The sequence below is a fragment of the Alosa alosa genome, chromosome 1 (assembly GCF_017589495.1).
Source record: "Alosa alosa isolate M-15738 ecotype Scorff River chromosome 1, AALO_Geno_1.1, whole genome shotgun sequence".
Lineage (NCBI taxonomy): Eukaryota > Metazoa > Chordata > Actinopteri > Clupeiformes > Clupeidae > Alosa > Alosa alosa.
The window spans coordinates 22,101,567-22,126,584 of record NC_063189.1 but is presented as its reverse complement, the minus strand read 5'-3'; the positions used below and the strand labels follow the sequence as shown (position 1 = coordinate 22,126,584).

General features: G+C 41.2%; 3 protein-coding genes across 5 annotated transcripts in view; 2 read left to right on the top strand and 1 right to left on the bottom strand.

The window, feature by feature from the left end:
* Positions 1–5,762, top strand: part of tet2 (tet methylcytosine dioxygenase 2) — a 34,270-nt gene extending 28,508 nt beyond the window's left edge. For both annotated transcript variants that reach the window (XM_048240166.1, XM_048240167.1), the window contains exon 11: positions 1,349–5,762. In XM_048240166.1, coding sequence (XP_048096123.1) covers positions 1,349–2,724 — 1,376 coding nt within the window. In that variant the 3' untranslated portion in view covers positions 2,725–5,762. The remainder of the gene's footprint in view (positions 1–1,348) is intronic.
* A 68-nt stretch (positions 5,763–5,830) lies between these two features.
* On the bottom strand, positions 5,831–10,320 carry ppa2 (inorganic pyrophosphatase 2). 2 transcript variants are annotated; one of them, XM_048240188.1, is made up of 13 exons: positions 10,196–10,305; positions 10,045–10,112; positions 9,326–9,390; positions 9,149–9,190; positions 8,998–9,051; positions 8,419–8,538; positions 7,873–7,959; positions 7,648–7,774; positions 7,430–7,557; positions 7,192–7,277; positions 6,845–6,914; positions 6,722–6,761; positions 5,831–6,310 (listed from the first exon to the last, which is right to left on the bottom strand). In XM_048240188.1, exons 2-13 carry the CDS (start codon positions 10,106–10,108, stop codon positions 6,288–6,290), a joined length of 906 nt encoding a protein of 301 aa, XP_048096145.1. In that variant the 5' UTR covers positions 10,109–10,112; positions 10,196–10,305; the 3' UTR covers positions 5,831–6,287. The 2 variants fall into 2 exon arrangements, with proteins under 2 accessions (XP_048096145.1, XP_048096137.1); XM_048240180.1 differs by having other exon boundaries at positions 10,045–10,320.
* Positions 10,321–14,171: 3,851 nt separating this feature from the next.
* On the top strand, positions 14,172–24,629 carry arhgef38 (Rho guanine nucleotide exchange factor (GEF) 38). Its single transcript, XM_048244951.1, has 14 exons — positions 14,172–14,470; positions 17,653–17,828; positions 17,987–18,104; positions 18,479–18,626; positions 18,723–18,740; positions 18,876–19,075; positions 19,257–19,390; positions 19,558–19,662; positions 19,802–19,933; positions 20,299–20,673; positions 20,869–21,003; positions 21,462–21,663; positions 22,918–23,156; positions 24,081–24,629. The coding sequence occupies exons 1-14, from the start codon at positions 14,245–14,247 to the stop codon at positions 24,261–24,263; spliced, it is 2,391 nt and encodes a 796-aa protein (XP_048100908.1). The 5' UTR covers positions 14,172–14,244; the 3' UTR covers positions 24,264–24,629.
* Positions 24,630–25,018: the final 389 nt, after the last annotated feature.

The following is a 25,018-nucleotide window of genomic DNA, read 5'->3' as shown; positions in this document are numbered from 1 at the left end:
TATGTGCAGGGATAGGGTAGGGTTCAGTGTTCAAAGTAACACATCAGAGTTTAAATTGCCAAATTATTGTACAACCCCAAAACAGAAAAAGTTGGGACGTTGTGTAAAATGTGAATAAAAACAGAATGTAATAATCTGCAAATCTCTTAAACTCATATGTAGTTGCAAAAACGACACAGGCAACATATCAAATGTTGAAAATGAAAATGACCATTTCAAAATATATTTTTATTTTGAATTTGATACCACAACATGTTTCAAAAAAAAGTTGGGACGGTGGTAACAAAATGCTGGAAAAGTTATGTAATGATAAAGAAAACAAAAGGAAGAATGTTTCACAACTAATTAGGGTAACTGCCAACACGATTGGGTATGAAAGAGAGCAGGGTCTCTTAGAAGTAAAGATGTAAGGGTATTCATCACTCCAAATATGTGCACAAATGATGGAACAATGTAATTTTAATGCTTCTTAACATGAAATTGTATTTGTAAAGGTTAGACCAATCAAAATGTTCTTTTTGGAAATCATGTACTCATCTGGGCTAAAGAGGAGAGGGCCTATAAGTATCCAACCTATCCAACTTGTTTTAGTGATCAGTTCGAACATCTATGATGGTGTGGAAGAGCATTAGTGCCTACAGCATGGGCATCTTGCACATCTGACAAAGCACAATCAATTCTGAATTATGTATACAGGTTTTGAGCAACATATACTGCCATCCAGGCAATGTCTTTTCCAGAGAAGACCTTGAACATTTCAGGAAAACAATGCCAAAATGAATTCTGCCAATATTTAAATAGTATTTCTCCATTGAGGAAGAATTCAGGTGCTAAAATGGCCTGTCTGCATTCCAGATTTGTCAATGAATGAAAAACATGACTAAGAATACCCCATACTGTTGAGCAACTGAAATCCTATATCGGGGGAGTAATGGGACAACCTTTCATTCTCAAAACTCTAAAACTCTAACAAATGGTCTCCTCAGTTCCTAAAAATGAACTGAGGATGGAATGAAGAGGTGAAGCAGCACAGTGGTAAACATGCTCCCGTCCCAACTTCTTTTTGAAACATGTTGCTACCATCAAATTCAAAATTAACATACATTTTCCATGAAATAGTCCAAATTTTCATTTTCAACATTTGATATGTTGTCTATGTCCTTTTTGCTGCTAAATATGGGTTTACAAGACTTGTATATTATCACATTCTGTTTTTATTTGCATTTTACACAACGTCCCAACTTTTTCTGTTTTGGGGTTGTAGATGTGCTGATTAATAATAATGTTGCACTGTCTACAACACATGTTAACATGAGACTCTGTTCTGTGTTCCTCTCTTCCCACACAGGTGTCCTTGGCGCTTCCCTTCAGCATGGGCAGCAGCCACACCCTCTTCAGCACCAGCAGGCCGCCTCGCACCCTTTCGCACCCGCACCCGGCTCTCCTCATCCCGCAGGATACCCCCGGTTCCCCAGCTCTCCCAGTCCTTTTCCCAGCACTCCAAAGCCGGGCAGCTTGTACCCGCAGTCACCCATCTCAGCGAGTCCCTACCCCTCACCTCTACATGTACCAAATTCTTACATGAATGGAGGAAATCCAGCCAGCCCCTATCCCAACGCTCTTACACCCAATAACCTCTACCCAGGATATCAGTGCAATGGGGGAATGGCAATGGAGAACTATCATCCCTACTACCCCGGTAGTCCAAAGCACCTGGAGATGTACAGGCAGCAGAGGCCACCCATGTACCCTGAACAGCAGTATGGGGGTCATCAGCGTTACGGGGTTAACTATCCCCCACGCTACAGTGAGCCAGGCCTGCAAGTCAATGGCTTTGGCAACTGCGCTGTTAGGCCTGGGGTTCACCCAGTAGGGCCATACCCTCCTTACCCTCCTAGTGGGGGACCTGAAGCCCACTTTTTGGAGGCCATCTCCCGGCCTCCTTCATCCCATCCCAGTTTGGACTATGCATCTGTGAGCAAAGGCAATCAGTTCAGTAGGTACCCCAACACATACCTGTCACAGAATCCTCAGATGTTTGCTCCAGGCCTGGACCCCTTGCGTATGCAAGCTAAGCCTGACATGAGCTTGCATGGAGCCAACGGTATGCCTCAGGGGCTTCCACCGCTTGGAAGTGAATGCCTGACGCCTGGTGCCCAACCTCCATTTGGGCTGCCTAACGGCAGCATGCACAGCGCAATGGTCAAACAGGAGCCTGGTGCCCCGATTCCCACCACACCAAAGGGGAAGGAGGATGTGTGGTCAGACAATGAACACAACTTTCTGGACCCTGACATTGGTGGGGTTGCAGTGGCACCCAGCCACGGCTCCATCCTAATTGAGTGCGCCAAGAGGGAGCTGCACGCAACTACACCTCTCAAACAGCCCAACCGTACCCATCCCACCCGCATCTCACTGGTGTTCTACCAGCACAAGAACATGAATGAGGCCAAACACGGACTGGCTCTCTGGGAAGCCAAGTTGGCAGAGAAGGCACGGGAGAAGGAGGAGGATGCAGAGCGTGGTATTGAGAGCACACCGAGCAAGAGCAACAAAAAGGTGAAGCGTGAGCCTCCAGAGTACTCTGAGCTGGTGGAGCCCCCCTACAAGCGCTTCATCCAGACCCTGACCGAGAGGTCCATGTCCTCCACCACCAACACATACGTAGGCACAGCACCTTACGCCTTTACCAAGGTCACAGGGCCGTACAACTGCTTCATGTAGGCATGTGGGCTCTTTACAGTGTGAAGTCTCCAAATGCAGAAACACACACTCATCATTGGTGCTGGAAATGGTGCTAAAATGCAATGAGAAAATGACCTTGGTGTCGCTGCCTATGAGCTTTCGATAGTTTTCTCTCTCTGTCTCTGGGATATGTGAGTGACTTGTCACCCAGGAGCAAAACACCACATCCCCAGAACAGTTGGAGCAAACTTCAGAGATCCACTGATGACAGATCAGATCATGTCACCCCTCCAGAGATCAAGCTTTACTGACTAACCCTAAGGAGGTATTTATTTAATATTTGGTTACTTTTTACAGGATTCACACTGTTCTACTTCTCTGGTGCTTCTCTAAGTCCAATACATCAGGACAAATATTACTGGAAACAATTTGTTTCAAAAAGTTTCATTTTGGTGGCTTTACATTTTTTTTTTTTTTTTATCTAAAGGAATATCTCAAAATAGAGATGATTTTCACAGAAAACACTGATCACATTCTCGGTGCTACAGGTAAAGAGTGTCTTATGTTAAAATGCCTTCAAAGTCAAATTGGTGCATACACACTGTCATTCAAAGGCTACTAAACAGTTATTTTATGATTCGTTGGTGGGTAATGCCAGAATATCCTCAAAAACTTAAACAAATGTTTTACAGTGTTTTTGATATTGAAGGTATGAGGGTTTATACCTTCAAATTTGGCCTCTAACTAAAAAAAGGCTAATTGTATTTCTTGAATAAATAAATAACATGGTTGGAATTGGCCTGCAATACTCGATAGAATCATCATGCAAAAGGAAATTTGTCTGGTGCTTTCAGACGTTTCACAAATCCTTTACATGTACTTTCTATTTACTGTGTTTTGAGCCATTCAAAAGGTGCATTTTTTTACAACAGTAATATTTTTAGGAGTCAGAATAAATCTGCCAGGAGGTTTGTATGTTTTCCTTGAGGGTAACCTTTTTGTCAGAAATGATAGTTCTAGGCCATTGGCCCACAGAACAAATCTGGAGTTGGTGCTCATTCATGTTAATTTTAGTCATGTGACTGTTGTGTTGATGATCACGTTCCTCACAGCATGCAGGTGAAGCTCAAGGAACAGGGTTAGGTCTATGTTAGCATCATGGTTTTTAAGGCAGCTGGCTTGCTGTGGGGTCCTCAAATAATAATTGTAATCTAGCTGTATAATTAAAAAGTTGATATTTGTACAGTAAATTAATTCTTTTTTTCTGGAATTTAGGCTTTAGATTTTAGTACTGTAAAAACGTAATTTTCTTGTTTGGGTTTCAGCTGAGTTTTGTTTCAAATGGTGCTACTCGACCTGCTACAAACATATAATGTGAGAATCTTTATTGGGGCAGTGAGAAGGCTTATGAATGATGTACAGTACCTACTTGTCATATACCTCAGAACTAGTTTGGCAATAGGATTATGATACAAAGGCTTTTTATTATTTCTCTCTGTCTTTTTTCTTACGGCTTCACAGCACTTCACATTTTAACAGTTACAGTTACCACAGTCTCACAAAACTTTTAGGCCAAGGCAAGGTTAAGTTCATTACCTACTTTCTTCACACTTGATCTATTAGAAAGTATTACTTGAACTTCAGGCTTTGATCTAATAGCAAAATCAGGGATACTTCAGCTTATTTCTGTGCATCACAACATAAACATTGCTTGTGTCCTTTATGTTGTCTCCTCTCCTTCAGGGATTGGCCTTTGCATCATGAATCCCTATGAATTTATTTGTACATACTACAAAACACACAAAAGTAACTTTGTAAGAAACATTGAAATTACCTGCATTTTGTACTTATGTTTTAGTAGATTGTCGGTTAACTTTAAAACAATGAATTTGATGGTATGATCATATGCACTGAGTTGATTAAAGGGAAAGTATGGCATTGACTAAATAAGTGAAGCACTCGCTTTCTACTAAAAAAAAGAAGAGTAAAGCCAGGGCAGTTATGACCATAGATGCACATTTGCGTGCTTGTGTATAGCTAAAGTAAAATTTATTTATGACCACTAAACATTTATATAATACTTTTTCTCCCTCTCTTCCATTCAATTCAATGTGATATTTTGTGGGGTAACAGTTATGTGTGAAACATTTTCCCCATTCTAACATGTATAAACATTTTCTGGAAGCACTTCAATTCTTTTTTTTTTTCAGAAAATTAATACAATTAAAGATTACAAACATTTATTTAAAAGGTAGATTGTAAATGTGTTGTACATACCATGTGTTTGTATCACAGAGGTTTCTATCTTTGTCATTTTAAATCCCTGTCATCACATAAAAATGTGTAGAATCTGTAGTTTACCAGATGTACCTACGGCCCATGTTTCATAAACAATCATTGATTCATCTCTATCTATGGATAGATTTGGTATTTTACACAGACCCTGATCAGTAGACCACGGTGGCTGATGTAAAAGCCGCAGCAAACTGTCAAATAGCAACTACCTTAACAGTTCCCACAGTAGAGTCCTGTTAGCTAGAAGTCAACTAGACAGAATGAATAGTGATGAGAAATTCCATTTTTTTGTAAAGTGAAAATTTGATGTTAAATTTCGGTGTACAGGACCCAGCTTCAGTAGCAAATTGTGGAGGAGAGGGGAAAAGTGATTAGGATATAGCGGGTGACAAGCATAGCCATACTTGAAAAAGCTTATGAGTTTTTCTGAGTGGTGTCAACATTACTTGAATGACTTTATGAGTTTGACTAATGCACAAGAGTGCACAGCTCCAAAATTAAGCTAGCAGTTCATGTACACGTGTTGGTATTTTGCAGTTAGACACTAAAGGTTAAAGATATATTCTGCCTCGGTCCTTTTTTTGTTTTTTGAATAAAACTGCTTCTCTTGTTCCCCCCGAAGTTTGGTATGCTTAAAATGGAATGTGGATGGGTATACATACTGTAAGTATTGTAATGTACTGAAGTACTGAATGCAGTTTATTTGAAAGCTGTTTATTATATCATTCCTGATATTGCTGAGATGTGGGTGTTTTTAATAAAATTTATATTTATTTAAAGCATTTCAAACCTGTGCTGCTTATTTTTTTGCTGTTGAGTAAATGCATATTTACTAATTGCATCACAAAAATGACATGTATTGCACGGTTTATTTATTAGTCAATAACGAAACTCACCCATTGGGTTTTTGTCACCAAATTAACAAAATGCATGAATGAATCAAACTAATATGGAGCGATCATCTTGGCACATTGAAAACTGCTTGGCAGCTTTCATTCAAATCTTCATGAAACTCACTAACAAAAACATTTCCATACCTTGATACTAAGACCACTCTTTTCCTGAATTTGAAAATATAAAAAAGATCAGATTTTGTCAGAAATATCCAAGGCCTGCGATTATAGACTTCAAAAATTTAAAAATCAACTTAAAACAATATAAATATGCATTCAAATAAAGATGTGCAGTGAGTGGACACTATCTAGTCATACAGTACTTCAATTTAAACCTTGTTGTGTTAGACGGCCTTCTCAGTAAGTGCTTCTGCACAGGTTTCTCCCAATTGCGTCTTCTGATCAGAGGCCATTTCAGAGAAAGTGCCACTTATCCACTACAAAGGAAATAAGTTAATGTAATTAACGTGTCCATTCTACTGGGGACCACTTATAAATACTACTGTACACAAATAATACTACACTTGCCAGTTCCAGTATCAGCACAACATTCTATTTGCATACACATTTTTTAACTAAAATATGACATTCACTAAGGGTGTACTTTTAGAAAATATTGGAAATAATATGGGAGTACTTGAAGATAAGACTGTAGTTCCATATTTTAAGAAGTTGTCAAAAACAAAAGGTCTCACTCCCTGAAAGAAAATGTCTTTTCCCATAAATGCCATTTTCTGTCCAACATTTTAATGTGTTCACATGCTTAAATACATATCCCTATGTCTTAAACAATTTAACTAACACTACATGAACATTGCATCATAGGTAAGTAGCACATCTCCACGTACCTTCTGCAGACACTGATAAGGCCTCTCCACATGATGGAGCCTGTGGAAGACAGGAGAGAATAAACATAATTTCCTGTGCCTAAATGGCCAGTCTGAATTGGTGTAAGTGTGTACTTCTCTCACCGACTGGACAATGGCACTGGCTTCCTCCTGGCTGCATTTGAAAGCACTGTCACAGACTGAGGCATTCAGGCTGTTTTGAGACACGGATCAATCACATTAAAACTTTGTGACACCAGATATACCGTATAATCACTAATTGTTATTTTATTCCAACCAATTACTGATTCTGGTATTATATTACTCAATATGCTTAATTATCAATGTTTAACAAACTCACAGTTAAGTACAATGCTAGAATAAACACCTGCCACATTATGCCAGATGAAAGGGCTGACCGCTTCAATAAGGAATACTAAATAATGGTGTGAAAGTGCTTCAACAATATGACATGTCACACCAGTTCTCACCAGTTTATCTCTCCAGCTTCAGCCTGCTTCTGCACTAGGGCCCTCCAGTGGTCATGGGTGGACCTTATGACCTGCACGGCAAAGTCCTGGAAATGACAAAGGACAACAAACGCCCTTTTAGGTTCTCAAACTCAGGAGAGCCTCAAAATAATGGGATGATAGAACACACACCAAGAGAATCTTCAGGATTTCTCAGAATGAAACTGAGTGAGCTGAGCATGCACAATAACCCCCTTACCTTGTCCTTGAACTGTCCGTTGAATGCAAACTTATTCTCCGGCTTTCCATCTGGCACTTTGTATTTCTTAAACCAGTCAACAGTGGCTTCCAGGTGACCTGGCTTTTTCTTACGAACATCTGAAATGCCTTCCCACATTGAAAAAAGGAACATTGCTATAACTACTCAACATCGAAAAGGCTTCACCATAATTACAGTGATGTCTTACTCAAACCCACTGTTCAACTCTGGGGCATCTGGATCCTCTGCATTAATGGCAATGATTTTCCAATCAGTCTCTCCCTCATCAATCATGGCAAGAACTCCCAACACCTTTACTTGGATCACCTCCCCACGAGAACACACCTGTAGGACACAGTTGAATGAGTGCACACACATAAGGGAAAAGACTTGTGCTACATACACAAACAATTCCGGTACACTGAAGGATGTTGAACACTCACCTTGGAGCCAATGTCACACACATCTATTGGATCGTTATCTCCACCACATTTTGTGTCTTTGTCTGTGTGATTGGGGTCCTCCCATGTCTGACTCAAAGACAACACACACACAAAAAGGAAAAAGTGATAGGTGTGTAAAAAGAAAAGTGCATTCAAACAACTGAAACACATTAGCTGCAGTTAAGGAATGAGGAACAGCTAAGTGCAAGTGGATGTGGCATGGAGTGGAAAGAGGGGCCCTTGATGCACGTCTATTTTAAAGGCAAAGGGCCAAGTGCAAGCAGCCCGTTTTTAATAAGTGAACCCGAGGGCATGTAGAGCCTCAGCTCAGCCTTCAATTTCAACTTCTCTGAAAGTATTAAAAAGCCAATATTGCCAGCCAGATGGACCGGGGCAAATGACTCTACAGGCACCTTGTAAAAAATAACTGTAAATAATGCAAGGGCAGACACCATTCAGCCACCCTCGTTACTAATAAACAGGGGCCAAAGCCAGAGTTATGTAAAAATGTACCAACCCTGTTCTGATGCTCGAGAGTAATCTCACCTGAGGGAGAGCTCCATAATTCCAGATGTAACCTCGGTGGGGAAACACATTGGCCACGTATCTTAGCTTGCCCTTTTTCACGTCTTGTTTAATTGGGTTTAAATCTTCCTTTGTTGCAATCTGATAAACAAATCAAAGGAACAAAGCTATTCTTTTTGCTCCTTTTTCAATCATAACATAACTATCAATATTTCTTTATTCGTCGATCCCCAAATCATATGAAATTGACATTAAAATTGTATAGTTTGGGGAAATCATTTATAGACAATGTTGATTCTTAAGAGATTACTCATTGTAATTTGAACGATCTGAGTGAACGGTATCCCTTCTGTTTGACAGAAAAAGGTCTAAGAAAGTGTTTGTCTCTCTGGTGTTGGTGTAAGAACAACAGAAATGACCAGAGAATGTCTAAGAATGCATCTTGTGGGGGGGGGGGGGTTAGGGGGCACAGACACATAACTTAATGGGGTTGACATTTGCATCGATGCACCAAAATCAAGTAGAATTGTCCACAAACAGTGCTTCACACTTTCATATAATGAAAATACATCACTGGGTTTTGTACATATTGCAGATTACCTCCATTTTTGCATTTGACCAACGAGGCACTTCCACAACCATGTTAAACAGGAGCTGTTTAATATAAGATTAGAATTTTAATGTCTTGACTTTGGACAATTTCTCCAACAAATGCTATTCATGACTTTTATCATAAGTAATTGGGCGGTACCTGATCATCAGTCTTTAACTTCTTTGATGGTATCTCATTTTCCTGTAGTGAGACAAAGGCTTGCTTAACAAAAAGAAAAACGATACAACTCCACAACGTGTTTTTATATGTGTAAAAAACGTATATATATACATATATAAGCCTACAACTTCACTCAATTATGGACTAAGGACAAACCTGTTCATCTGTTACATAAAGTGGAATGTCATGAAAAGGTGAGATGTACTTCCCATCTGAGGTTTCTGGAATAGGAAAGGAGAAGCATCAAGAACAATGTCCTGCATGCAGTGTCAGTGATATTACGGTTTCTTGGTTTTGTGTCTGATTCATTTCCATTTTGACCCAATGATTGATCAAATACCCCTTAAGCAAGACTTTTGTATATGAAATGTAGCCTAGGCTACACGCTATTGTAAGATGTCTGCTGAACGGCCCTTCAAATTTAAGATGTTAAATCTGTATTATAAATTGGGTTTATGGGCCTACATACCAAACAGAAAAATGACACAAAGTTGCATTCCTCGTGGTAACATGTTTCACCTTGGCTACAAACTAACCTACCCCTATAGGTCATTGATTGTAGCATCTCAACAGATATTAGCCTACTTTACTCACGCAGACAGCTAGCCTACTCTTTATGAAATAAAAGTCCAATATGTACCCTTATGTAAATAACTGGAAATCTATAGACAATTGTGCGCCACTAGTGTGTAACGGTTGATAGTAGTCAGGTCGTTAGGTCGTTTTCTTGGCGACGTGGATGTGACCATTTCAAGAAGCTGCTATTCCGTCCAAAGATGCCATTCCTTGTGGGATGCATTTTGTAAGCGAGGCATGCCTCTGCAAGTGGAGCAATGAATGAAGTGCATTTCTCTACATTAGGCTATTCGACTTACTAAAATAAATCCTGTAGTCTGTCGAGTTTGGCCGTCCTCTCTCTTCCGTCTGATAATGCGTCATTTTTCTGAGAGAGGGGGAGATAATTCGTGAAATAACTTCGTTTTTACAAATGGTCTGTGCGTTAAAAACGGCAACTGAATACCTCACCGAAGAGCGTAGTAACAAAAGCATAATTCAAGCCTTCATATGTCCACTCAGTTCCTGCTTTCGTGTTACAGTTTCCTCCACATGGTACTTCCCAATCGCTTCCTTAAGCTCGCACTGCCACCTATCTTTACACTGTGGAACATGTTTCCAGTAGAGGAACATGGAAGACAGCGACCTTTGCCAACAGAAAATGGCTGACATCCGTCAACAAACACGAAGCGCGTAATGTTTTGCAACATAAATTCTACTCCAGAAATATGTTTCTTAACTCAGTAGCCTATACCAATCACTATAAAAATGTTTTATAAAAAATCTTGACACTAGACTTTGCGCAAGGATTGCCAATTCCATAACATAGCCTAAATAACAGGTCCATTTAATTCCTACAGTAGCCCAAGTTAATTTTCAGAGTGCTTTTTAAACTGAGAGGGCTTTTTGAAAAAGGAGTGCAGCACACTTGTGGTTGAAACAGTCAAAAATAGTGGCACAACTGCCAGTGTTTGTTTTCCTGACATCATGTGCTGGCTTTAGTAAACACTAGCCTATCTGTATGTTTTAGTGTTACCAAAGTACACTAAACCCAATGTCATTATGTAACTCAGGTTAGGTGTGGGTGTGTGTGTGTGTGTCTCTCTCTCTCTCTCTCTCTCTCTCTCTGTGTGTGTGTGTGTGTGTGCATGCGCATATGCGTGCATGCTGGAAGAGGTACTTTACTCTTCAGCATTTTTTTGGTAAGGTAGTGTCCCACACTTGTAGGCCTACTAAAGTAGCTCAGTTTATTTCAGCACCCCTTGAGAGCACCAGCATGGCATCGTGCTGCCTCAGATTGTATTCACAATGGTCACTATAGTAATGGTCTATCTGCATCGTAGGCCTTCCTTTGTGTATGTATTATTTTTAGCACATCCTGAAGAGTGTAATGGCCTAAGTGTAATTAAACCAGCAGATTCAGAGACTACAGTCCTTATCGGCTGTCTGTGCTTGGTGCTGAGTAAACAAACATGCACATTAGATTAATCTCTCCCCTTCTTTATTGTCTACCTCACTATTTGTTCAAACAAAAGATATCAGGCACATTCAGTGCCAGAAAACTAGTAAATATGTGTTGCACTACACTCTGACATCTTTTGTATCCACCATTTCCATGTCAGGTTTCCACATGAAGTGCTGTGTGTAGGCTATGTGTTACTGATCTCACTAGTAAAGGTGAGTGACTGTGATGTAGGATTTCATCTGACATGAGACCTGCTGTTTACACTACAGAAAAGTAAAATGGCACATCTCAAACAACCTTCCATTCTCATTGCTCGGGCACTGATGAAATCAAAAGTCGGCCTATGAGACAGGTATTTACTAATGAACTCTGGGTACTAGATGTGTTATGAACGATTCATAATGAACTCAGTCTGTTTGGTTTCCTGATACAAGTCTTGTCTTAGTATTTTTGTATACTGTATATGGAAAGTCAATGGTAGCATTTAAACTCTGTTGGTATTATTTACTGAATAAACATTCCACACTGTGCATTGCTAACGTTTTCCCCACATGTGCAATATATGTGGCACCTGTGAATTTACTGGCAATGGTCATCTTTTTTCACCACCACCTTCCACAACAGTTGTTTACTGTGTCTCCTGGTAAAATACAACCACATTTACAATGCTGACATTAAAACAGGTTTAGAACGATTTTGTTGAACAAAGTGTGATGCTTATGTGACCGAATATATTTCTATTCATGTAAATAATCTTGTTAATAGTTACTGAAAGTTACAGAGTACTCTCAGTTACTCCTCCCCTCACTCACGCCAAGCTAGTTAGCTAGTATTTCTGAGTCATGTGAGAACAGAAAACTTTGTTTAAATAGGTCGCTAAACTGCTACAGAGAAACACTTTGCTGTGTTAAACATTAATAAAAAATATTACTATGATGGATTTTATTTTACAGACCCAGCAATAAAATACCGCTTCCCCTTAGTGTGTGGCCTTCTCTGCCATTTGAAGGGGCTTGTTGTCATAGTTCACCACTGTCAATATCTCAACATCTGATAGCAGAGCTTTGCCAGTGTTTACCTTGGCTTCAGAGCATTTTATGATCCTGTTTCATGTCACATTTCCCTTGGCCATTATTTTACTCTACCTATGAGGTCATTGTTGATCATACCTCTTTGTTCAGTGCTGAGCTGACTTAAACCACATGACAGTGTCCTTAACAAAATAATGGTTGATATGATTAACCATTTTTTAAATACAGACTTTGGTCTACCTCAAGTCTTTACGTGTCACAGTTCTACTAAACAACCTTTGAAACCTTTTCAAATCTCAAGAGTGATGTTATGCTGGTAGGTTTAGAGAAGTTAGTTATTAGTTTAATGTGTTGATTTACTTTTAAATGGCCAAATAAGAGCACAATTACTTCAACCATCATGGCATTTCTGGAATATCATGGAATTTTGGAAAGTCCATTCCAGACATGGAAAGTCAGGGAATTTTATCATCTTTGGGCCAAAGTCATGGAATATTGTGTAGCCGTGTAAAGTTTAAAAATACAATAATGCAACTATATTTCCATAATTTGTGTATATCTGGTTATTAGCTTTACTACTTGTTTGAGTAGCTCAGCTTTGTTTACTCAATGCCCTTTTTATTCATCTTCTGCACTAAAAAAGTAAAAGATTCTTGAAAGCTACGCGCTTCTCTGAAATCATTGGTTGGTATATACTACTATTCGTTATAGCAAGTAATGGAAATTCAGGTTTTTTGTCAGGGAAAGTCAGGGGAATTTTACAATTGACTTAGAGTGAGAACCCTGTACATGAGGATACAGCCATGAAATCCAAGAAGTAGGATTTTTAAAGGAGACTCTGAGCGGTGTTTGAATGTTGTTTAGATAGATAGATAGGTAGATAGATACTTTATTGATCCCCAGGGGAATTTCAAGGTCTCAGTAGCATACAGACAACACACACACATTCACTACAGCAGAAAAAGTAATGAAAAGTATATAATATAAAAAACACAACTAAGCAATAAGGACAGTAGAAGATAAAGAATATACTAAATATACTAAAATACAAATTATACTAACTAACACTTAATCTAAATCAATTCTAAAAAACAGTATCCACATAGTGGGTGATTAATCAATCAAGAGGAGCTTGCAATGACTGAGGCAGGGACTGAACCTGTGATTCTCTGTGCATAGTAAGGCAAGGTAAGGTGCTCTGTGTGAGTGAGTGTCATGGTGATAGTGCAAATGAGTAAGTCCAACAGTGCAACAGTGCAAGAATAAAGTCTATATATCTATATACTGTGTATAACTATATTAAGAAAAAGTGTGGCCACAGTTCGGCTATGTGGCATGGAGGGAGGGGTTATGCATATGTGCTAATATAGCACGCAAACAGTGAGGCAGAAAGACAGTGGTAAAAAATGGCTAGTGGACAGACAGTATCCAAACATGGAGGGGGTGAAGAGGCAGACAGACTATGCAGAGAAGTCTATCTCTCCTCTTCCCTTAAGTGAAGCATTGAACAGTTCAATTGCTCTGGTTTCTGCTTGGCCTTAGAAGTGTTCATCAAAATTTACATGTCACCTCTATGGCAAATATGCAAATAAGCTACTATGGTCCACAAATCTCTTTACAGACACTGTGTTGAGTTTTAATGTTGTGGCACTTGAGATATTCAGGTGGAAGAATAATGCATAAGGGCTACGAGCACTTCCAACGTCTTCCTTTCCTCTTCTTCAGTGGCATTATCTGTTGTTCCATGGCACTTTCTCTCTCTGTTTTCTGCCTGTTCTCTCTGTCTCCATGGACATAGGTACCTCTAGTGATGACGCATAGCAGTGCAGGAGAGGGGGCGTGGCCTCCAGGTCTCCTCTGTGGCAGGTAAGATAGAAAGACCAGGGGGAGGAGTTACCTGTATGCAGCAGGTTGCTAGTGTACACAGCAGTGCTACACCTGTTGCCTTTCCCAAGCACGCACATAGTGTCTCTCTCTCCCTGGGCCAGCCAGAGAGACGACAGGAGGGGGGCGAGGGGTTCACCATGGATCCCAAAGAGGCCAGCGGGATCGAAAGGGAGAAAGAGGAGAAGAAGGAGAAGGAGAAGGACAAGACGATAAAAAGGAGAAGCAGGCTTTTACTCAGGTACCTAGAGAGGAGGAAAACAGACACCATCGTGGACGATGACAGCTCCAAAGGCGATATTAATATTGGGACACTGATCAGAAGGAGCCAGTCGGATAAGACAGAGTACAGCGCCAAGCTCAAAGGTACGCTATCCTTAGACCCACATCACATATGCTGTGCTTATGTTAGCTCTAGTGAATAACACTGCCAGTGAAAATGCCTTTCATCTCAGGTTCTACTAGTTCCATAATGTGACACCGTCTTGTGGTGTGTATGGCCTGTGCATGTGATGCTGAGCACCTGTTGTATGTGGAGGATGAAGCAATTCCTTTGGGATGATGTCATGTCACATATGCAAACCGGCCTCCCGGTAGTGTTGGGAAGGGCCGGCCAACAGGCTTGGCGTAAACAAGAAGGAGAAGTAACCTTTGATTGGGACTTCACTATGGCAACTCCACTGTGCATAATATCACTGAGCTTACTACATGGAATCTATATGTTGTCAGTGCAAGAATAGCGAAACACATGACAGGGTCCATGCTATTAGTAAAGCGAACATTGGGGATAGCTGCAATTATGTCCTTCCTCTATCTTTTGATGGATCAAATCAACTGGGCTGCAATGTCATAAAAAAATACTACTTTCTGAGGTTACAGAAAACGAGACCTCAGCATTTCAGGAGAACCTGCCATGCCTGTCTCTATGACAAAGGTCTGTGTGTCACACACAATAGGAATGCAGACCTGCAGGCAAGACAGAAAATCATTGGTAATGCTTTAAAGAAAACTATGATGGCAATCTTGTGCTACTTGTCTGGTTGGTATTTACAGTGATGCACTAAAACTTGTAATTAAGAATGGTCTGACAGACTTAAGTGTATAGTCACTGATAAAGTGAGGCAAACAAATAGGCCTTTCTTTTTGTAATGTTCTAAATGCCAGGAGATCAGCTGGCTCGTTATGTAGGTAAAATAGTGGCAGTAAACAGCACATCAGCACTTTCTACAGCTTTCTTGTTATGTGCCTGAAGGCAATACAATATCCCTGTCTGCAAAACCCCTTACAGCAGGTTCTAGTTTGACTGACCTTGGTCTACTCATTTGGTCTTAGCCGTGCAAGAGCTGGGATGACTTCACTGAATGAGGAAATATAGGACTTGCAGAACAATGACTTCCCTTCACGGTAGCACTGGTTGGTTAGGTCATAATAATTACAACCATTCACTCTTTCTGGTGCATACTCTCCTTACTTGTTTAGCAGGTTTAGCATCTTAGTTTATAAATCAGCATTTTTGTGTATGGGTATGTGTGTGTCTTGTCATGTAGGTGTGTATGTGTGTGTGTGTGTGTGCATAGCTAAGGAGAGAGTGCCCTTCATCAATAAATCTCAATATAGCTCAACTCACATGCATGCCACCTCCAGAGACAATGTGAGATGGTCAACCAGATGCTTAAACTAAGCCAGGCCTCCCTCCAGATCTCAGTGAGGGGAGAGAAGATTAGCTTCGTTCAGAAGTGTCTGAAGTCAACTGGTTTATTAGACATTCTCATGCCCCGCACTCCACAGGTATAGTGACCTGGCCAGAAGGGAAATCCTTCCCAACCACCTTTCTCACTCCTGAGGTTTGGTTTGGACTGCTGACATCCATCAAAGTACCATTGTTTATGAAGACAGACCCTGGTTCTCAACATGTCATTTTCCCTCTTGGTGACATGCAATCCAGCTAGGCCAGTCTTCTGGAAGCTTAAATGGGACAGTCTGTGAAAGGCTATCTACTTTCATGGGAAATCTCTACCAATGGAGGGTATTTTGCACTACAGATTTAAACTGAAGTTCTGTCTGGTTTTACTTTGTATTGTCTTATACAACACTATTTGAGGTCAAGTAGATGCTGCCAAATGTGCTGCTTTTTTGTCAAGTTATAGCTAGAGGCGAAAAAAAAAGGAAGCTCAGTTCACATTCTCACGGGTGGACCCTTTCACTTCTCATTGAGGCTGACGAGCATTGCTTCCAGTAGGACTTTGAACATTCTCACAGTCAGTTTTTTTCTCACAAAAACACGTCTGAATGTCCATGAGCTGTCTAGTAAATGAGAATAGTATGAAAGTATTTAGCATTTAAAGCAGTTGAAACATAGTGGACACTTGTAAGGTGATATCATGGGTGGGGGCGGCAGTATCCAGTTTACTCCCGTACGCCTCTGTGAGATTGACAGGCTTATTGTCCTCTATTTTCATTCATAGGAAAGCTCACAGAATACCACTGCCATCCCTCTCACCAATGGAACAAATATTGAGTCACCAATATAGCAAATATTTTTAAGCGTATAAAATAGTTGAGAATTGTAGGAAGGAAAGCCCTTTCAAATGGCATTGTTTTCATATGGATTGTTTGTATTCCAGATAGGAATGTGTTACCTGGGGTAATAAATGAGAAGATTCTTTAGAGATATCTGACCATAACATATACTGGCTTTCACTGTGCCCATCACTTTCTTGGTGCCAATGACTGTCTACGTCATACACTATGAGCTTCTTAAGCTTTCTCCAAACAGTATGCTGTTTGACTGTTTGGAGAAAGAGTTTATGTTTGTGCTCATTGGATGTGGGCGTGGCATGAAGTTGTCAGGTACTTCCTCCAGCTGAAGCAACTGGAATGTCTGCAGTGCCATGACATTACATCACCACGGTGATGACTTCTGTAACCTGATACCAGGACATGTCTGCCTGCCTCTCTTCCTTCTCTAGCTCTCTCTCTCTCTCTCTCTCTCTCTCTCTCTCTCTCTCTCTCTACCAGTGAATTTAGTCTTTCTTGTTCTTTCTCTCTCTCTCTCTCTCTCTGAGAGGAAGAAGCGAGGCGATGAGGTGGTGCGGAAACATCACTCTTCCCTGAACACACGTTCAGGCCTCGTCTCAAATGCAAAGTGCAGGCAGCGAGAGACAGATTAGCCGCTCTGAGCGATAAAAAGAGAGAGAGGAAAAAAAGAGAGAACCTGACTGAAATTCTAATGAAGGTGGCTGGCATCCAGTCAAAGTCATTAGATCTGTGTATCCACGGGCTGGAGTCTGGCTGCATGTCAGGCAAACAGAGCTAGATTTATGTGTACTTTCACGTCCACCTACTGTTCCATACAAGACACTTCTCATTATATAAATGCATATTCACATGTTCTGTAGGTATCATATCATTTTAATTTTCAACCAGCCTTTTTTAAGTATTAATATGCCCTTAATATACCAGCCATGTAATATTAATGGAAAATCCAACAAGCATTATTATTCGCCAGAATACTCATCCTTCACTGTGTACATTTCTTGTCCCATCAGAGAAGATGGCTCCTCATGACCTCTCGTCCCTTGCACTTGACCCCGAGGAGGTTCGGCAGAGGAAGATGGCCAAGAGGGCCAAGGTTATTGAAGAGCTGGTGAAAACTGAAAGTGATTTCTTGACCGACCTGGAACTGTGCATTAGAGAGGTGTTACAACCTCTTCGAGTAGCTCAGGTACAGTCCTGCCCTCACTGGAGAAAACATATATCACATCTGAGCATTGATTCATGCAACATTGCATAGGACAACTTTTTTTTCAAGAAACTGATGAGAGCTAGTGGAACCAGTGGAGTTTGTTAACAGTATATCTTTTATCTCTGCTCGGCCTGTAGGTAGTGGATGTGGACCGCCTGTTCACCAACATGGAGTCAGTGTGTGCCGTCTCAGCTGAGCTCCTACACCGGCTTCAGGAGGCCACTGCCGAGCCTGACCCCCAGGCAGTACTCACAGGTAACCTCTCAGCAGTCAAACACAGGGGCATCGGACTGGGGGTAAAACCACTACTGATTATAGGGGCCCAAGGGAGGTAAAAGTCTGGAATATATTTTATTTTACCTGGGTTGAGGAACATGGGGGCCCATCAGGACTGCCTATGCAGGGGCCCAGGATCTTGTGCTATGCCCAGCAGCTTTCAGTTGTTTCCGCACCACTAGATAAGGTGTAAAGTTGCTGACCTGTCTCTGGAATAAAGCTGAAGTTCACACAGTTATGTTAAGGGGGAAGTATTCAGTATAACAGAAGCATACCACCACTGAGAAATGACACAATCGCCTAATGTGTGAGGGATTTCACCTGCTCTGTTTTGCTTTGTGTTCACACATCAGGAGAGGTTTTCATCCAGGCCAAAGCTGTATTAGAGGAAGTCTATAAAATATACTGCTATCATCACGATGATGCCAACACCTTGCTCAAGTCCTATGAGAAGGAGAAGGAGATTCAGCAACAGTTCAGGACATGTACAAGTTCACTAAAGTAAATGCAGACATTTTCATTATTTCATTTCCAGTATCATAATTTGAAATATCATCCCTCAGAGTGATAATAACTGTGTTTAATTTCACTTTACAGGAAGATATATGAACAAGAGTAAGTACACATTCTGACAAACCATGCAACACATTTGTTTATGACAAAAATCTTTCAAATGTGTTTGTGAATATATTCCTTCAGATGTCTATTTGGTATGTGGTTGGTACTGATATCTCCTGAATTTTACCTCAGAGGAAAATCCAACCTGCTGGACATGGGCTCTCTCCTTATCAAGCCGGTCCAGCGGATCATGAAATATCCCCTGTTACTGGCCGAGCTTTGGCAGGCTACGCCCGATGACCACCCCGACCGCCAGCCACTGCAAGAGGCCCTCACTGCAGCCAAGATCATAAACCTGAACATCAATGAGTTCAAGAGAGGGAAAGACATTGGTAAGGGTGATCTCATAGGGGGCACAGTGGCAATGCCAAAAGCCAGTTGCCAGCCTCAGTGTACTGTATCTCTACTGTTCTCTGCCATATCTTCTCATATCAATGTGAAAAATCACTGCCATTTTGATGAATAGAAATAAGTACAATGTGTGAATCAATTGTGTACTGTCTCTGTGTTCAGTAATGAAGTACAAAAGGAGCGATGAAGAGGGCACCTTGAAAGGCAGGCTGAACAAGTTCAGCATCCACTCCATCAGGAAGAAGTCAGATAGGTTTACAGGTTACCTGAAGTTCCTCACAGGCGTCGAGCCACAGGTACTGATTAAAGCACTGAAGTGCAGCTGTGTTTGTTTGTTAATGTTAATTTGTATGTAGTCATTTACATTTGAGGATATACATTCAGTTGAAATTTTATGTTATAGACATAAATATGCCACATAGGTTTCCCACTGGAATGACAAATAACACTATTTTGTATGTAGGTTCGAGATGAACTGTTTGATAAGGAGGAGAAGTTGTTTCGCAGCCTGGAGAAATCTGTGCGACTGCTGGTCAAAAATGTCCTGTATTACTTGCAGCAGGCACAGGTACTTTCCCCTAAAACCACTGAATAGTTCTCCTAGAATGTTCTTGTTCTGTTTAAGTGTAGACAAATTATGAGGTTTTAATTTTCTCTACATACAGTAGATGTGGCAAAGGTAACACCCTCATGTCTTTCTTTTTCAGGAAATGGTATCTGTGACCGCACAGAATGCCGATGATCTTGGAAAAATTATGATGGATCCAGACGTAATAGACACCCATGGGTTTCACAGAACCAAGAATGACAATACTACCATAGACCCGTATAAGCACTTTGTGAGTTGTTTTGCTTAACTTGTATCAGTTTGAAAAGATGTATGAAATCCACCTTATTTTTATGTTTTCTTATATTTTCTCTTCTCTGTTGGCTACACCTGCTTCCTTTTTTTTATTTAACATCCACATTTTTTTTTTATCCTGCTTCTCACTTTTACCAGCTGTCCACCCCCTATTTAAAGAACATCCATTGCTGAATATTACTTGAATTTCCCCTAATAAGTATCTATCTATCTATCTATCTATCTATCTATCTGTCTGAATATACTTATTTTCTACTATGAGATACATTACCTTGAGCGTGTTTGCTGCAATGTTGTCTTGTTCTGAGTGCGAGTGTGTTTCTGTGCTGCTGTCCTCCACAGACGGAGAGAGTGGAGCGGCAGGTGTTGGCCCCTCTGTCCTCGTTGCAGAGCATGTTCGCCGCCCCGCAGAAGCTCATCCAGAAGCGCTACGACAAGCTGCTCGACTACTGCAGTCGTCTAGAGTCACGTTCTTCCCCCTCCTCCTCCGCTTCCCCCTCTTCTTCCTCTTCTTCCTCTTCCCCCTCGCCTTCTGAGGAGTCGTGCCTGGCGGGCCGAGACTACCAAGCCCTCAATGCCCAGCTGGTGGAGGAGCTGCAGAGGTTCAACGCGGCCGCTTGCAGCATCCTGAGCAACTGCCTTTTCTTCTTGGTGGCCCTACTACAGCAGCTGATGGAGATGGCCATGCAGAAATGCCCCTCCATCCACCAGCTCCCGGTTAGCACCTGATACATAGATAAATTAATGTTATTTCCATCTGGTTTGCCAGAGAAGGTATCCTAATTTAAGGTGGTGACCTAGTACAAACACCAAAAGAAACAAGCACAATGAATTTAGAAATTCTGCCTTCTTCAGTTCGATTCTTAATTAGCAATATTAATATTTTTCATTGTTTCTCATTGTGATATTCAGGCACCTTTGTCAAACATCAGTGAAGTCCAAAATAGTATCATGGAGGAGATTGGTAATCTCGCTTTCGTCAAGGATAATGCACAACGCTTGATGGAGAGGAAAGTGAGCTTCGAGAAACGAGACAAGAAAATAGTGGTAAGTGATGTCAAGATGGCAATTATAGAAATATAAAAATAACAACTCAAACAAGTATTCTACATGTCTGTTACCCCTGTGTGAGAGCCACTGTAAAACGTGTCTGGCATGATAACAGTGACAATTCAACAGTGATAATTACCCTGAATGGGGGTTTCAGCGCAGCATAATCACCTGAACACCCTCTTTAATAACTCGTCTCGGCTTTGGCTAGCTCCTTTCTACATTGATCTAATCACAAGTCAATTAAATGCACAATGTTGAGATCTTATCTTAGTCAGCAAAGTGCAGTGCGGTGATAAAGCTGTTGGGTCTTGGTTACTCATTGCGTACTTTTGTACCGTTTGCTCCCAGAGGGCGGCAGACTACTCAGTGGTGCTCCACCCTGGAGGACTGGTTAGCAGGTGCCACTGCCCGTCATGGGCGCTGATGGCTGTGCTTCTGTCAAATCCCCGCAGGCCCCAGAGATTCAGCGTCAGGAGGAAGGACACAGGGCCCGGCTGCTGGAGGAGTACCCTGCTCAGCGGCTCTACCAGCTGAAGCGCAACTGCAATGCCTGTCAGGAGCAAGACGTGAGCCTGCTGGAGGGGGAGCTGGTGGCCCTGCTGGAGGACCACGACCCACTGGGGAGCAGCAGCCGCTGGCTGGTACACACAGGCAGTAAGTGTGTGGTGTGTGTTTGTGTGTGTGTGTGTGTGAGTGAGTGAGAGATAGAGAGAGAGAGAGAGAGAGAGAGATGGAGGAAGGGATGTTTGTCAAGACATTTTATGTCAGATGAAATGTTTGCTCCAACCGACATGAAAATGGAGGCATCTTCATTTGAATATGGGCACATATGGGTGAATATTCGTATATGTGCGGTGTAACCAGCTGCATCATAAGAATGAGTCTCTATAGGTTACAGGTGTTCCATTAGGATGCTGTGATCTCCACTGAGTGACAGACATGAATCTAAGAGCTCTTTATTTTGAAATGATTTGTCGATATATATATATAAAAATATTTGTATCACATACCAATTATGCTCCTCTGTTCAGTGCACAGAACTGTCACACAATTATTTGTCCTACAGTATATCATGAATATATTTATCACTAAAATGAATATTTTAGAGGTGTGGAGGAAATGTAATCTTTTTTACTTCAGTTAATGTTATTATACAATTCATTTAAATATCTTAGTCATGGGATAAGAAATGCAGGGATGTCACTTGGAAGAACTGCTTTCCACAGTGAGAACAGTGGAAAAGTCCCAGCAGGCATTGCAATGTCACAGTTCTCCAAACTAGGCTCAATCCTGTCCCCTGAAGACTGTTGCCTCACAACAAGGCCAGCCTGCTGTTTGTAACTATGCTGTGATCTATGCCATGAGCAACAGCACCCACATCAACACAGCATGCCTTGCTGTGCAAAACCCAGTGACTCTCTCATGCAATGGAAAAAAAGGCTTAGGAAAATAGTTTGTGTATAGTGCAGTTGATGACAAACAGGTCTGAGTGAGTGGGGGGGTAGGGTAGGTGTTGGGGGGGGCAGTGTGGGTAGGTGTGTGTGTGGAGTGGGAGGTAGGTGGGGGGGGGGTGTGTGGGCTTGTGCACCCATGTGTGTGCACGTGTGTTTTCACTTTACAGAAAATCCACATAGAACTTTGCAATGCTGTGAATAGCAATTAGTCAATATTTTGAAGTTGAACCATACTTTAACTGCCTACCACATTTCAGTACTTTGAAATAAGATATCAAACTTCAGTCCACTGTCTATCCAGGTCCCCATCTGCTGACTCTGATCCCATATAAGCTGAGCTAGGATCACCTTTTTTCTTACAAAGCTGCCATTCACTCCCCATGTGGTTCAGAGGTGATCTCCGGTTTCCCCTCTGCTCTCCTGACAGACAGAGCTCTCTTTGTGTGTGTGGCAGGTACGCGGGGCTACGTGTACTCGTCCTTCCTGAAAGCCTACAACCCTCAGCGGGAGCAGGCGAGGGCACAGGCGGAGCAGACGGATGACTTTGACAACCTGAGCCTGTTTGTGTCAGGAAGCGGCAGCAGCAGCCTTCGCAGTTTCAGCCTCCATACCTCTGACAGCACCTCCACCCTCTCTGGCCTGCAGGGGGAACCAGAGAGCGCAGAGGACGCTGAGACCAGTGAAGACCAGCAGGTAAGTTTCCCACACTGGTATTGTCAAATATCTGGGGAGGACAAAATTAGAATCTGCTGAATTTCAAACTGCTAATATGCTAACAATGCCTGCATGCCATTATCAGTGTTAGAGGAATACAAAATTGCAGTATTTAGTGTTTGGGGAATACAATTTTTAAGAATAAATTAACTTGTCTGAGAATGCCTAGTTGAAGGGCTGCTTAGGATAAAAAAATAAATTTAAAAAAATCAGGCGTACTTAAAATGTTTGTGATGCTACTGTGCTGCCTGCAGTTACATGTCACTGGCCATTCCAGATAAGCCTGACATAGCAACAAACTGCAAAACAATATAGATAACTCCAACATACTGTCTTGAAAAATGCTGTCAGTGTATCGCAGGTAACTTAAATATGACATATCATGACATGCCATTATCCAGTGTGCCATATGGCAGGAAGAGCTCTCTTATAGAATTAATCATTAGAAACCTCACAGCATATACAGGAAATTAGCAGCTGTCAGGTTCATAGGGATTGCTTCTGTCTCAGAGATAAGAGCTATCTGACATTTATGACATTATTGTCATGTAACATGTTAAGAATGCATAAGTTCCCCTACGTTTGTGTCAGTGTTTATGCTGGGCACACTTGGAATTGTCTGATAATCATGAACATATCACACCCTCAGTTATTTAAACATGCTGACCGGATGCACTAGGTGGTCTACATGTCAGTTGTGTTCCTTGAATGTCACCATGTCTGACAAAAATAGTGTAACCCTAGAGGTAGATGAACAGTGCCATCTGTTGGTGATCTTTGCCAGCCATAAAAATAAGGCCAATCAGGTGGGTTGTGATGCAGGAAACTAGGTATTCAGGGAGCTTATCTGTTTTAAGCCAATAGGCAACACCACCTACAATTGATCAACTTGTTGCTTTGCAGTTTTATGCAGTGTATGCTTTCCAAGCACGCAGTGACCAGGAGCTGACCCTTCAGGAGTACCAGCATGTCCGCATCCTCCAGTTTAACGACCTCGGAGGCAACAAGGATTGGTGGCTTGCTGAGGCCAACGGCCAAAAGGGCTATGTCCCAGCTAATTACCTCGGAAAGATGTCCTACGCTTAGACCGCAATACACATTTATTTCTTAAGTCCGTCTGACTGAAAGACTGGTCAGTATGAAGTGATGAAATGGCCGTGGACAGTGCAGTTCCATTGTGAAATCGAGCATTTCCCTAAATAATTTTCTTATACGTGCTAAGCACTTTCCACACACATTCAGTGTTGAAATCAAGAAGTGTGTCATCAACTATCTTATTATATTATTGATACAAATGTAATATATGCTTATATGAATATATTATTGTTTTTATAGTAAATATATTGATCAAAAATAAAATCTGAATATAGTGCAATTATCACTTTTACAAAGATCTACAAAATGAATAAAGATTGTATGATGAACATTGTCTCTGTTGTGTAAAAACTTAAAAAATACAGTCTGTTATCCTGATGAAAGGTTGTTGATATTTGAGCTGAACAGCCAATCAAATTATCACACACATTGAATGGACAGCTAGATCACTGAATTTGATAAAAGGTATATTCAGGGTTCCCACTCTAAGTCAAATGTAAAATTTCATGACTTTTCCCTGAGAAAAGAAAACTGAATTTTGATGACTTACTATGTAATGAATGGTACAATATACCGACCAATGATTTCAGAGCAGTCATGTAGCGTTCAAGAATCTTTTACTTTGTTAGAGCAGGAGATGAATAAATGGGCACTGAATAAACAAAGTTGGGCTCCTCAAGCAGGCAGTAAAGCTAATAACAAGATGTACACCAGTTCTGCGTGGACATATTTGTGTTCATGTATTT